This window comes from Miscanthus floridulus, chromosome 4 (assembly GCF_019320115.1).
Source record: "Miscanthus floridulus cultivar M001 chromosome 4, ASM1932011v1, whole genome shotgun sequence".
Lineage (NCBI taxonomy): Eukaryota > Viridiplantae > Streptophyta > Magnoliopsida > Poales > Poaceae > Miscanthus > Miscanthus floridulus.
Window position 1 is genome coordinate 110,778,356 of NC_089583.1, and position 13,824 is coordinate 110,792,179.

At 40.9% G+C, this 13,824-nt stretch overlaps 1 protein-coding gene across 4 annotated transcripts; it reads right to left on the minus strand.

Annotated features, from left to right (window-relative positions):
• Positions 1–1,363: 1,363 nt before the first annotated feature.
• On the minus strand, positions 1,364–4,748 carry LOC136552597 (floral homeotic protein AGAMOUS-like). Of its 4 annotated transcripts, XR_010782845.1 has the most exons (4): positions 4,114–4,748; positions 2,823–2,914; positions 2,692–2,736; positions 1,364–1,656 (listed from the first exon to the last, which is right to left on the minus strand). XR_010782845.1 is itself a non-coding variant. In XM_066544158.1 (2 exons), exons 1-2 carry the CDS (start codon positions 4,458–4,460, stop codon positions 1,617–1,619), a joined length of 387 nt encoding a protein of 128 aa, XP_066400255.1. In that variant the 5' UTR covers positions 4,461–4,748; the 3' UTR covers positions 1,364–1,616. The 4 variants fall into 4 exon arrangements, 2 of the variants coding, with proteins under 2 accessions (XP_066400255.1, XP_066400256.1); XR_010782846.1 differs by lacking the exon at positions 2,692–2,736; XM_066544158.1 differs by lacking the exons at positions 2,692–2,736; positions 2,823–2,914.
• Between the last annotated feature and the right edge of the window lie 9,076 nt (positions 4,749–13,824).

Below are 13,824 nucleotides of genomic sequence, written 5' to 3' on the forward strand. Positions count from 1 at the left end.
GGAGATGTGGAACGAACGGTGCAGGTACCTTCAGTGAGACGACGTCCCGCACAACGAGGCGGTAGTATACGGCAATAGCGAGGAAGCACGAGTCGGGGGAGAAGGAACATGGGCCCATCTGCTTGAATGCCTCTGCGAACTCCATCTCCCTCCGATCACTCTAGACAAACCTCTAGGCAATGGGGAACGGAAGTTAGGCCTCGTGACAGTGGCTACTACTCCGGTGAGGTGAGGTTTTGATCATTGGAAGGTTCGCATTTGGAAATTGAATTTCTCGCGAGGGTAGAGATATAAAGATGGAAACCCACCGTTTGTGTTGTGCTTTTTATACATGCAAGGGATTCTAGGTGTATGAAGTCATCGGTTAGAGAGATATATTTTTGTTGCGAAACGAGATAGACGATGATACTACTGCTGATAGTGCTAGTGAGGTTTTTTTTGAACTCCATGAGAGTGAGGTTGGGAGCAAAGGAAATCAGAAATAACACTGTCAACAGCACCGCACCACATTGCCGCAGCCACAGGTTAACACACCCACGGCTCTCGTCACTCGCCTCACTCTCAACTTGCCTTGTTTCACGTCACCAATGGCGATGAGTGGCTAAAAAAACAGAGTCCAACTTGTGCCAGAACCACTTGTGTCATCTTGTTTCTGATATAGATGGTTGCCTTCATCTGTTTGTAGGATGCTAAGGGCAACCGCAGTGGTTGAGTCTATTTATACTGACAAAGATAGCCACGTCGACTGAGCCCATGAATCGACTCTTAGCCCAACAGTACCATGGGACCCACTAAAAAAACATAAACAACTGAAGCCTTGTTTATTCTTTGGTACTGCTTTCTTCCACCTCGGGTCGATCTGAAGCCTTGACGTGCGCCTGGTCTGGTTGAGGTGGAGGTTCGTCCGATGCCTGCTCATGCCGCCACCGCAGCGCATGCCGACACCGCCACCAGGGCCAGCATCGTCGAGGATATGGCCTGCGCACGGGGAGCACATGGCCCACCGTCGCCACCAGGGCCAGCGTCCAAGACGCACTACAAGAATCCTGCTAATCCATGATGAAAATTTTTCGTCATAGATCACCCAAAAACCGTCACAATGCAATATCTGTGATGGTTTTAGATATCGTCGTGGATTGAGCGTCATGGATTAACCTCCGTGACGGTTTTCCGAAAACCATCATAGTTTAACGGAATCTGTGATGGTCTTAAACTGCCATAGAACAGCCCAAAGCCTAGTTAGCCCAGCCCAAGCCCAATATCTGTGATGTTCTAAACCGTAGGATAAAATGCCACATCATCTTGGAGGCTTACATGGATGATGACATTGATGCTTACATCACCGTCTTGCTCACATATTTTATTTGTTGTAAGAAATGTCGGCGCATTTATTGAATGGCAAATGTTGACATTGCTTTATAGCATTCGTGATTATGGGTTTACAGCCATTTGGTAGAATAATGTTTATATATACAAAGATACAAAGATGCCATTTACACACAATTTAGAACAACACTAATTCATACAGCCTACATTATCTATCCACCATGCAGCAATAAGCAATGCAGCCAATTGGAATGATGTTCCTTCGTCAAGCGCTTTGCCAATATTATTGTTTATCCACCAATTCTAATTTGCACTGCCCTCAAGCCCTTCCTGCAACCATGAAAAAGAAACGTTCAATCAAATGGAGATTCAAAGAACTTAACAAATAGGACTGCAATGACAAAGCCAATGTAACACTACCGATTGGTGAATTACAAATTACAACACAAAAATCTATTAATTAATTAATGTAAAAAAACTGATGCTGTCTATTCAATAATCCGGCAGCTATTTCATCAAAAAATAGAAATAAATGCAAGTCACATGTACACAGAAATACATTGCAATAGTCATAGTCAGTGCAGCTAGAGAAATACATGATTTGCCAAGGGAGCATCAGTTTTGAATTATAGTAGCAAACAGATACATACCAGTTGAAGTAGAAACTAGCAAACTTTGTACCCTTGCTTTTCTAGATGTCAGCTCAAAATAAGTGCTACTGTTACTGTCTGCTATACTATCAAAAATGTCCAGCACACTTTTAAAATTATTAAACTTGTTTAGCAAACAAGAGGTATGAGCCCTTTTGGGTGCATGCATAATTTTCTTGCAGCTATTAAGTTTCAACTGAAAATTTCAGAATGCAGCTATAAAGAGGTTAACTACAAGCTGCAAGAAAAAAAACGCATGTAGGACAATGGCACTAATCTTAGTATGCAGAGTCATATTTAATGTATGATTGCAAGGGCCAATTCAGTGTGCAGATTAGCTTCATCCTACAAATATTAGAAGTACATTGGCCCTATGCAAGCACAGATACATATTCAAGCAAATACAAAAATTAAAGAAACGAGTAGCCATAGGTGCCAGAGAACTGCTGCTATGCTACAACTGTTAATCAACACTCGATCAGCAGAGCTAGCTGCTCCATTGGCTGCAGTAACAACTTGATATATTTCTGAACAGCCACAACAATTATCAAAAAGAACTTATTGTTAAGCATCAACAAGTAGCCAGGCCTCATTTTTCTTGTCCAGGATATAAAATCAGCACACATTAAAAGACATGAAAATTCTAAAATAATTTTTTTCGAGCTTGAAAAACACAGACCAATGACAACAACATGCTGAACTTTAAAAGTGATACCTTGCGAATGCAGATAGTTGACACACAGTGATACACATTTTAAACCTGTCCAAAGTAGAGTTAAGTAGTTGATACCTTGCGTGTTCAAATAAACAAGTAGTGACACACAGTAATCCAAACAGTAGCATTACCATTTGTTCTGTGTCTTGTCAAAGGTGAGGAAGTCAATAGCTTGCACTGCAAGATCATCTATCTCAATTCTCAGAGTAGAGTTATCACCTGACTGCATAATTATGGACATTACTAACTAGGTTACTGTACTGAACCAAGGCAAGCAAACAGCTAAGCTAAAGGTTTTAAACTAAACTAACAGCTAAGTTGATGCTAATTCTGAAATAGAAAAGTACGACATGCAGATAGCACACCAAACAGGAACTACAATTGCTGAACTGAACAGGGTACTACTTTGTTGTTACTATATTGCTGAACTGAATAGGAACTACAGGAGCTCAAAATAGCAAGAGAATTAATCAAAACCAACCAAACCAAATCCAATTGACAAGACGCTGGTACTATATTGCTGTTTTTATTTTGATGAATGAATGAATGTATGAACACACATATATAGTATACTACTCTTAAATTTACTGTATATTATTTACACAATCGAGTCTTGTTAAAATGCAAGGCCGGCAGTTCTACATCAAAATTAGCAGCCGAGAATAACTTATTCAGCTGTACTGCATGGATATTAATTTATCTTTCACAAAAGTTTCATTAGATTATCCTGAAGGCTATCTAGCTACTACAATGAACCATATTGGCTTGATAGGATGCTAATAGTGGCACGTTCAGGATAAACATATTCTCTTTTCTAGTTTGCAACTAGACTAGTAAATCAATAAATGCAGTAAATAAAACACAGTCCAACTTGCTTGTCCTGAATATACCCCTTTTAGTAATTCACCAATCTAGGATGGTATTAGCTGACTTGGTGTAATCAGATCGTCACACACATTTGTTCGAAAAAGGGTAGTGTTAACACATCAAACAGCATGTTGCTGATGGTAAAAGGAGCTCAGCAGGCTCTGTACTACGCCTATGTAAACATACAGCAGGCTGAGGGCATACTAATATGCAGAAATTAAATCACAGGAGCACAGGGGAATGGAAATCGAAATTAAAAGAACAGATGCAATTTTTCCCCTTGTCGCTCTTCTCAGGAAGACCAAAATGACACAAGACATCATGCGGTTGGTAACAGAATGAAACAATAACAAAAGATACAGCCCCCTTTTGGAGCGAACTTGCTCTGATTTGAATAGTGCAAACAACTGATGCTTAGTGCGTAGGATCTAAGGTATACGTACATGTACATATGCATATGCACATGCACAACCTTTTTAATAAAGTGTTCTATTAAATTAAATATGCATGCGCTGAGATTAAGAACTTAAAGAGACCGGTGGCCTTTTTCATCACCTGCTGTTAGCGTACTCGTAGAGGCAACCATGGCTGGAGAAGACGATGAGCACGACCTCGGCATTGCAGAGCACCGAGAGCTCGTAGGCGCCGTTGCGGCGCTTGCAGAAGGTCACCCGCCGGTTCATCGTGTTCTCGATGCGCTTTATCTCGACCTTGCCCCCGCCACAGCCGGTCTGGGTGCCGCCGAACTCTGAGATCCCGTCGCCAGGTCGCGGGCCGCGCCCCGGATCCAGCCGCCTGAGCGCCCCTGCACGCGAGATCCAACCACCGCCGTCGCTTGCGTGCCGAGGCAGAGGATCCCAAGCAGCACTACATCCGCCACTTGCGCGCCGGAATTCCACCATGTTGAACGTGGCCCCGTCACCCACGCCCCAGAATTCCTTCACCGACGCCACGACCTTGTGCCCGCTGGGAACCCTCAGCAGCTGTCGCCGGTTGGGTGGGGGTGAGGGCGATGACTAGGGTGGGGAGCCGCCCCCGGTGTTCGCCGATTGGGTGGGGATGAGGGCGACGACTAGGGTGGGGAGCCACCGCCGGTGTCCTTAGGATAGGGGTGGCGGTGGGTGAGAAGGGAGGCAGCTGGGAGGTGCGGCGGCTAGTGGAGAGGAGGGGGCGAGTGGCCGAGAGAGGTAGCCGGGGTGGTGGGGTTAGGGTTTTGAGCCTGATTTATATATGCCAACAGGTATTGGGCCTGGGTTGGATATCCGCCAGGGTGGACGAGTATTGCTAGTGCTGGTGCATATTTTGTGACGGTCTCTAAATCCGTCACGAAGAATCCGTCATAGATTAAGAGGTTTCTTGTAGTGACGGCGGCGTCCATTGCCTCGGAGGACGGGCTCCCTCAGCGTCGAAACCGATGCGAACTGCTATCGTGCCGCCGTTCGATTCGTCGCTGCTACTGACTTGCTCCGTCTCAAGTCGACTCTAGCGCCGCCGTCCTCGCTCCGCCCCCGCTCATACAGGTAGGCCAAATTCATTCTTTAATCAGAAAGAGTCGACTCTAAAACGTGAATCGATTTTTCTCTCTCCTCCATGAGTCGTATGCTCCAGTCGTTGGGTCGATTCGTTGAGCCTCCACATCGGATGATGAGTTGCTTTTCTGTGCCCATTGGAGAAGCCCTAATACTACAAGTTCATCTGGAATCCCTTCTACGCGGAATAATCTTCTTCCCGTTAATATAGATAGAGGTGACTTTCCTGATTAGCATTCCGCGCCCCTCTTTAAAAGTCTCTTTGCTTCTAACATTTGTTTGCATAAAAAAGGTCAGATCGTGTAGCACCAGCATGGGCTACAGCCTAAATCATGGGAGCAAATCAAAAGAGAGAGAAGCTGGCAATGTGCAGCCTTTTTTTTTTGCATATAAAGTGTAAGGTCTCTTGTGCATACTTTCTACGGAAACAATGGAAGAGCAATGTTGCTATGCTAGGGTTCTGAGGTTGTAGGAGCTTTCAAAGCTTTTGCGGTGCTGAAGGCGTTGTTGCCTTGTTGGAGCTATGAAAGTTGGGTTTTTTTTGTATCAACAGTGTTGGGTTATGTACGGTCTTAGTTGGGATCTTGCTTGGAAGTGCTTGAGCCCATAGTTTGAAGCTTGAGATCTGGTTCCAAACAGGTGGCGGTGGAACGGCCAAGACAAGCTTGTTTCATGTCATTCGAGGCTAAACCACTACTACGTGAGACATTGACGGCGCGCTCTCCCATGAAACACAGAAGACTATAGACTATATATAATACGGAGTATATAGTACACGTGCTTACTGCATATATTTCCTGAGTTTCATCTTGTAAATGTTGTTTAGGAACCTTCGGTCTTTTCCCACCGCTTGGAACTTTGGAAGACAACTTCTTCCATGTGTATGCCTGTGAACTGAAGAAAAAACGTGGCTCGCACAAAACTCTGTGTTACAGAAACTTCTTTCAGCTCGATGGATCGTTGAGAAAAAGTGTCCTATTTGCAACCTGATTTCCCATTTCCCTGCATCATGGCAACTAGCTTCGTCCCTCGTACCATATGAGTATAATATGACAGCAACGCACTAAAGAGGAGCGTCGTCGACTGATCGGCAGTGGTTTACACGATGCGGATGCTCTCGGGGTGAGGCCTCCGCTTAGCCACGCACTGTTGGACCACGGGTCCACGGCGCAGCAGACCGGCGGTCGGCAGCAATGACTCCATTCGGCTTGCTGAAACTTGGCTGAAACTGGCTGAAAAATACTGTTCTTGCTGAATTATTGTGAGAGAAAAACACCATTCCGGCTGAAAAAACAAGCCGAACAAGCCAGTTTCTGGGTAAGCCGAACGGAGCCAATGTGCGACGAGACGGCTGTTCATCTGCAGGTCGTGGGACGGTGGGAGAAAGATGCTGACGAACGGGCCAGGGCTCGGAGCGAGCGGCCGGCCTGCCGGGTTGGTCCCGGCTGGCGTGAGAACGCACTGTCGCGTGCGGCCCAGCGACAGGGACAGCCGAAACGTGCTGTTCCCAGCGCGGGAGGTAGGCTTCCCGGCTTCGCTGCCGTTTTCCCCGAAGCCATCATCACCGGCCGCACCAAACACGACCGGCCGCAGCTACTGTGGTGCCGTCCACCAACCTCTACCGCCCCCATGCCCACGCCGCGGTGGCGTCCGCGTCCGCATCTGGTAGATCTTGTTTAGTGTAAAGTGTCTTTATATAAAGCAAGAGACTCTAAGAGATAAATGAGAGCGGAAACTCTTGTTCATTTATTGATTCATGATTTTATATATATATATATATATATATATATATATATATATATATATATATATATATATATATATATATATATATATCTATATATATATATATATATATATATATGTATGTATGTATGTATGTATGTATGTATGTATGTATGTATGTATGCATATGGGAAGGGACAACTTCTGAATGGGTGTCTTCTAAGAGAGCGGTTGATCACAAATAAAGTGATTCATAACACTCTTCCTTGATTAATAGTGTCATCCATCACTTAGATCAATGTATTGGATAATTTCTCTAAAAACCCTATGGGAAAATACAGAGAAATATGTGTGGATATGCCATTAAAACTCCTTAAAATCTAGTGAAAAAATTAAGGAGAAAATGATATGGCATATGTTGATTATTGTCTCTTTGTAAACTTATATGGGAAACCTCGGAAGGAAAAACCCATAACAAAGTTTAGAAAACAATATAAATATGATCTGAGGATCATAATTGTAATTATATATCTTTGATACCTTCTCAAAACCCACTGTGGGGGAACAGAAGATATGACATGTATATGTCTAAGATACCTCCATATAAAAACCCCGGTTGGAAAAATAAGAGATATGACATATAAACTTGTATTGATATTGCTTCATTAAAAACCTTCTATTAGAAACCTGTGTGAGGAAAAACTCATATAGGAAAATAGTACAATATGATGTTTTGAACATGTTATAGTTTTAAGAGGAGTCTCCTCATGAACCTTGCAACTCTCAAAGTCATCGTATACCAATCTCAATAATACATTGTGAAATGTAAAAATTGGTAGAGACTTTGTGAATAAATCTCGTAGAGTTATCACTTGATTTAGTTTGCAAGGTGTTTATCTCCTCACTTTCGTGAGAGTAACACATTTATATAAGGCAATATAGTGATATTGCTCATATATAACCTGTTTACATCCAAGCAACACAAGTTGCATTATCTTTGAAAATAATGGCTAGTGATTCGATGGAATCAAAAGTGACCATTCAATGAAGTCATACATGTTCATGTAATACTTCAGAATGAGGAGTGGAAGTAGCCATTAGAGTCAAGTTTGATAACTCCCATAAGAACTTTACCACTATAACATCAGTATATGGTCTAACATTATGGGGATTAGATAGCTAGTACCTCTATACCCAACTATGATCATATCTTAATTCATATAACAATAAATCAAGATCCTTTGTGCCATATAGATATCTGTGGATATCCTCTTTGACTCCTACCTTTCGGTGTTATAGAAGTTACGCTATTTCAAGCTATAGCAAGTATCTGCAGATGCAATATCAGGCCTGTTGCGATATGCAAGATACATAAGCGCTTTGATGACACTAAGGTTATCATCCCATGGTCTTAATGGATATCGATCCATATTTAGGGATTGAATGACCAATAGTGTTGGAAGTACAATTGTCCAATATTATTTGGATATTGGTAGACAATATTAATTGAATATTGGATGACTGATGTACATGCTTAAGCTATAGACTTAAGCGTAATTTAGTTTTACCCAAATATAACATCTCAAATTCCATCTTATATGATGAGTACCTGTTTTTATGTGTCATATGAGATGTATAAAATCCAATTAGGATTTTATTATGATCACACAGGTAAAATCATTCAGATGGGAGCCATCCTTCTGTGGAAGGAGACTATCTCAAGTCATAGAGTGACTTGATTTGTACACAAATGTATGTTACGGTTTGTGTTTGATTCAGAATACAAAGTCCATTTAGGACTTAAAATCCGAATCTATTCAAATCAAATTTGATCTGCCAGATATCAATATAGGAACATAATTTCCACACATACCAATGGGTATGTTATGCTAGATTTCTGCATGAAACCATGTGCTACAATCTCTCACTATTTCACCACCTTATGGATTTGAAAAATCCATATTGCTTTCATAGAGAAAGCATTGTGAGGAGAAGTCATTTAAGAGGTAATGACTTCTCACTAATGAGTGAAAGCAATTCTCCTTAACTGCCACCTTTGATTGATCCAGTATGAGTGTTTGAACACTCTGCCTAGGACTTTTGGTCTAGATCCAGATAAGGTGTATGGCAATTTTGAGGAGTACGTCGACAATTTGTAGTCTTTTGTATGATTGATTCAATGAAACCAATTAAGTATGTGGAAATTTTTTACCCCTTGAACTCTACACCATTTCCCATAATAACAGAGTTAGGGCATTCCAATGACCCAACGCCTAATTTTGTGCACAAGTTATGCTGGGATTTTGGATGTTAAACATCCATAGGCTTTGGATAGCAAATATCCATAGTGTCTATCAACTTGATGTATGCATGTACTGTCTTGGAGAATTCTCTCCGCCTAATCCGAGAAGGCTTGCAAGAAGTTATATCCCCATGTGGCCATACTTCTCCCCCTTTTATTGAGATTCAAGAGTTGAGTGGTTTTGTCAGGTACCTCCACTCTTTCTGGCACATTCAACGAGAATCGGATTTGTAGACAACTTTATGATAAGTAAATGCATTTGGCAGACTATTTGCAATGTGTTGCAAATATAAGATATTCTGAACCGTTGGTTCAGATTCTTTGGTACATGGATATGAGGATCAAATATCAATAGTGATACTCTCTTTCTGATTCCTGGCATTCTATGTGTGGTATCTCTCCCTAATACCTAGAATCTTCCTCAAAGATGTATTCAGCATACGGGAATGAATAAATCTCCAAGTAGAGATCTGAGGTATTATTGAGTGATAGATAATGATACCTTGTGTAGACCTCCAATGCCCATTGATGTATGCTGCGGTGGTGATATCGGTACGTGCAAAACATTATCGATTCGTAGATGGAAAATGTTTTGTCTATAGGGCTAAATTTCCACGTACTAACTACAACGGAGGGAGCCATACGATTGCAATTGATAAATTTAGATTTATGATGCGGTGTAAATCTGCATGCCACAAACTAGATGTTGGTAAATTGCAATTCTATTTTAGGTCATCAAACAACAAACTTAATTCTCTCAATGAGAGAATTAGTTTGGCAATTATATGTATGAACATAAGATACTTAATGATGTAGTCCCTAGAAACCAAACATTTCCATATAAATGGATTAGATCCTTTGTCCAGGATCATTTGCTCTAAATTGAAGAATTTGAGCAGTGAGTTTGGCAAATTTGTGGTACCTTATGAGTAAGGCACACACTTAGGACAACATTGTAGATGCATAAATGTGCATTACATAGTATCATTATGATCCATAAAATGGCAAATGGAGTCACATGTATGTTCTTGAATTTCTTCAAGAAATTTAGTGGCTCATATTGATGTTGTGACCAATGGAATTGATAATAATTTTCTCATCATCCTAAAGGTAGAATGATCAAGGCAAATATGCCAACTCTTGATTGGATCCAGAGAGAATTTTTTTTGTACGCAACATACATTATGGGATTGATGTATGTATAATACACCCCAGATGATATGGAAGGAATTTACACAATTATATAGTTTTCATATATGTTGCACTAAGTTGAGTGAAGATTTTCATCATCGCTCCTTTGTATTGAGTCCCCATTTGGAAACCATGCAACTGAATACATAAAAAACATCATAGGGTATTTATAGAATCAGTATACATAGACATATCCATGATTAATTGAATACCCAAAAGAGTGTAATCTCTCACAATTGTGTTAGCGGCACGATGGTCCACTAAACAAGATTATATTTCATTTGGTAGAATCCCAAGTGATTCTATAAGATCGAGGCAGAATCCAAAAGACTTTGCACTCATGTAGAATATGTATATCATGTATGAGGTACATGATATTTTTGGTAACGGACAACATACTATATGTGGTAGTACATCATTAGGCTAATAGTATTTTCAATGGAAATATGAAGACTTTTGCAAGTGTTTGCTTGTTGAAGTGAACTTCATACTGTTTCAAAGAACTCGCTTGCCTTCAATGAGTTGGAGGTATAGTTGAGCCAAATATTTGATTTGGCATTTATGTGTACATGAACTGTACAATCACATTTTCGTGAAAAATGTGAGATTTGTCACACATGGTCACTTTTCTAAATGAAAAATGACACTTGCGTTCATGAGAATCCATTATGTTGTAAATTGCCATGAATCAAAGATCCTTGATAAACAAATGAGTGAAACACTTGTTTATAATTTGGGCAATCTTGCATCCTTTATAGAAATCCTGATGAGGAACTTGCAAAAGGTAGATGCATCTCACTCCTTTGAATACACGGATTTGTAGAAATCCAAGTATTGGAGTTGCATTAAAAATGCAAAAACAAGTGTGGCAATATCCAGAATGGACTAAGCATTTTGTTGGGGTTGATCAACAATAGCAGTGATGCCATATGCCCCCAATGATATTATTGATATCTTAACGCTCATGGTAGGAAAATAAATTCCATTCAAATGCGAGTATGGAAAAGTCAAAATTGAAAATATTAGCCATGTCCTACATGAGTTGATCATGTATGAATTTACTTGGACAGTAAATTATATAGCAAGAAAGGCAAAAAATTTATGTTCAAGGTAATACTTGATTATAGACTGACCATTCTATAAAGAACAGACGACAAAATTTGTTGCTAATGTTTTGGAATCCATTCCTATGGAAATAGACGAGATGATGTAAAATCATTGCCAAAACATAGGCTCTGTATATGATAGAAAGGAGTCCCAAAATTATACACTGTAGATTGCTATTTATTTAAGCAAATGATTACTTAAATATCTTTAAATTCAAGATGAGTCTTGAATTGGCATATGCAAAATATTGTGAAATCAAGATAAATCTTAAATCACATGTAGCGTTTACCTCATTTTGGATAGCTGATAGAAAATCACTACTATCACTATGAACAATATTTATTGCCAAGAAATAGTCTCAATCATTATGTATTAGCAAGTTAACACACAAAGGTGCAAACCAAATTGGTGACCTTGTAGTAGGGGTGCATAATATGCAAATATGTGCAGTAGATGTTATCCTACTACCTTGTGTTTATGCTAATAACATGGGTTGATCACACTTTAAAGGTAGTCATATGTTAGAAACATGACATAGACCTTATTGGGTGATTCAACTTGGAGATAGTCATTATGTGTATAGAAACATGGTGTAGACCTCAAATTATGAGACTATTGCTTTGAAATTAAACACTTAAACAATGTAAACTTTATGTAATTCATATTTAGATTGGATAAGCACATGCAGATAGTCACTGTGTGATGGACATAGTGTAGATCCTGCAATAGTATTAGGATACTAGCTTGTGTATGGCTAATCTAAAATATGAATCATGGCAATCATCTGTAGGTGTAGACCCTTTTGTAATTCATATTCAAAATTGGGTACGCACATTGAGGATGAAATCCCATGGTAGTACTGTGGTACACCTTGTGTATGGCCAATTTTAAAAAATGAACAAAAGTTGTCACCGTGAAGGTGAAGGTCATTTGTTCTTAAACTTGGTATTGGGTACGCACGATGAGGATAATCACTATGTATAATACAGTGTCGATCCCGTAGTAGTACTATGGTACCACCTTGTGTATGGTCAATATCTAAAGTTTTAGAACATTATACACAAATGATGAGGTAATCACATAAAATGAACTAAGCACTTGAAGCTTTGAATACAAGCTAATGGGCTTAATTAAAGATGCAAAAATAAATTGCATAGATAATATAGTGGAATATATTGTTATTGGGAATGTCATATGACAACACTTTGAATAATACACTCAACATCACGGTTACATGTTATTAGGAATTGCCATGAGCAAAACACTTTGAACAATGTAACTACGGTGGTATGTGTTATTGGGAATGCTAGTGGACAGACTCTTTGAACACTACTAGAAATTTCCAGCAAATAACAGAACTGGAATGTGTAAGAATTTACTACGATAAACTCATCTGCAGCAGTACATATTATGATGTAATTTTTTTATGACGCATGGTCTCAAAAATATTTATTTATATGAGGTAAATATTGTGCATCATAATTTATTTTAAACACGGTTTAAAATGAATATTTACATGAGGTAAATATCGTATGCTTGAAACCTATGGTTAAAACATAAATCTGGAATAAATTAATAATCCATTTGGACTATCATGAAATTCACAGAAAAGAAAGGGGTTTTGTGCAAATGCACAGCCTTATCCTTTCAATCCCAATCCCACCGACGATTCCTCACGGGTATATATGGCCATCGGGCCGGGCCGGCTCGGCACGGCCCGGGCACGGGCCAGGCACGGCCCGGGCACGGGCCAGGCACGGCCCGCTGGTGTCGGGCCGGCACGGCACGCCGTGCCCCCCCGTGCCGTGTCTTACCGGGCCTCGTGCCCCGTTGACAGCCCAAGCACGGCCCCTCGGGCTGAAATTCGGGCCGTGCCGCTCGCACAGCCCGACCAAAACTTGTGGGCCGTGTCAGCCCACAACCCGAATTGTAGAAAACTGCTCATCAGATTCTTAATCAACATCACATTCATAATTTTGACAAGTCATTCATAGAATCACAAAAACAACTTGCTCGCCATCGTCTTCAGCCATGGCCGCCTCTCCAGCACCGTACCTCAACGGTGCAGGTGGCCGCCTTGCTCCTCGCTCTATGCCGCAGCTAGAGCTTGAAGCATCGGCTACCGACCTACGAAGGAGGAAGGAATAGATCAGTTAGAGATCTCATCAAAAAAAGAAGAAAGATGGGGATTAGGGTTAGCCGGTTAGGGTTAGGTGTTTACCTTCGCAACCAGAGTCCGGTGCCGGAGAAGAAGACGATGACAGCCCCGCGGCCAGAGAAGACGACACAAGGTCAGCAAGGACGACGAGTGGCGGAGGAGGGACAAACGGGGTCAACAAACTCACATAATCACCGAGATCTAGAGTGGAGAAAGGTAGAGGGAGAAGGGAGAGGTAGAGAGGGTGGGGAGCA

What these genes read in the sequence shown, in the direction of transcription:
- LOC136552597 (XM_066544158.1), bottom strand. Translation starts at nt 4,460, where the DNA reads ATGGTGGAATTCCGGCGCGCAAGTGGCGGATGTAGTGCTGCTTGGGAT. An exon ending in TACGAGTACGCTAACAGCAG is followed by an intron (nt 1,657 to 4,113) that starts GTGATGAAAAAG and finishes TCATGGTTGCAG; the next exon opens with GAAGGGCTTGAGGGCAGTGC.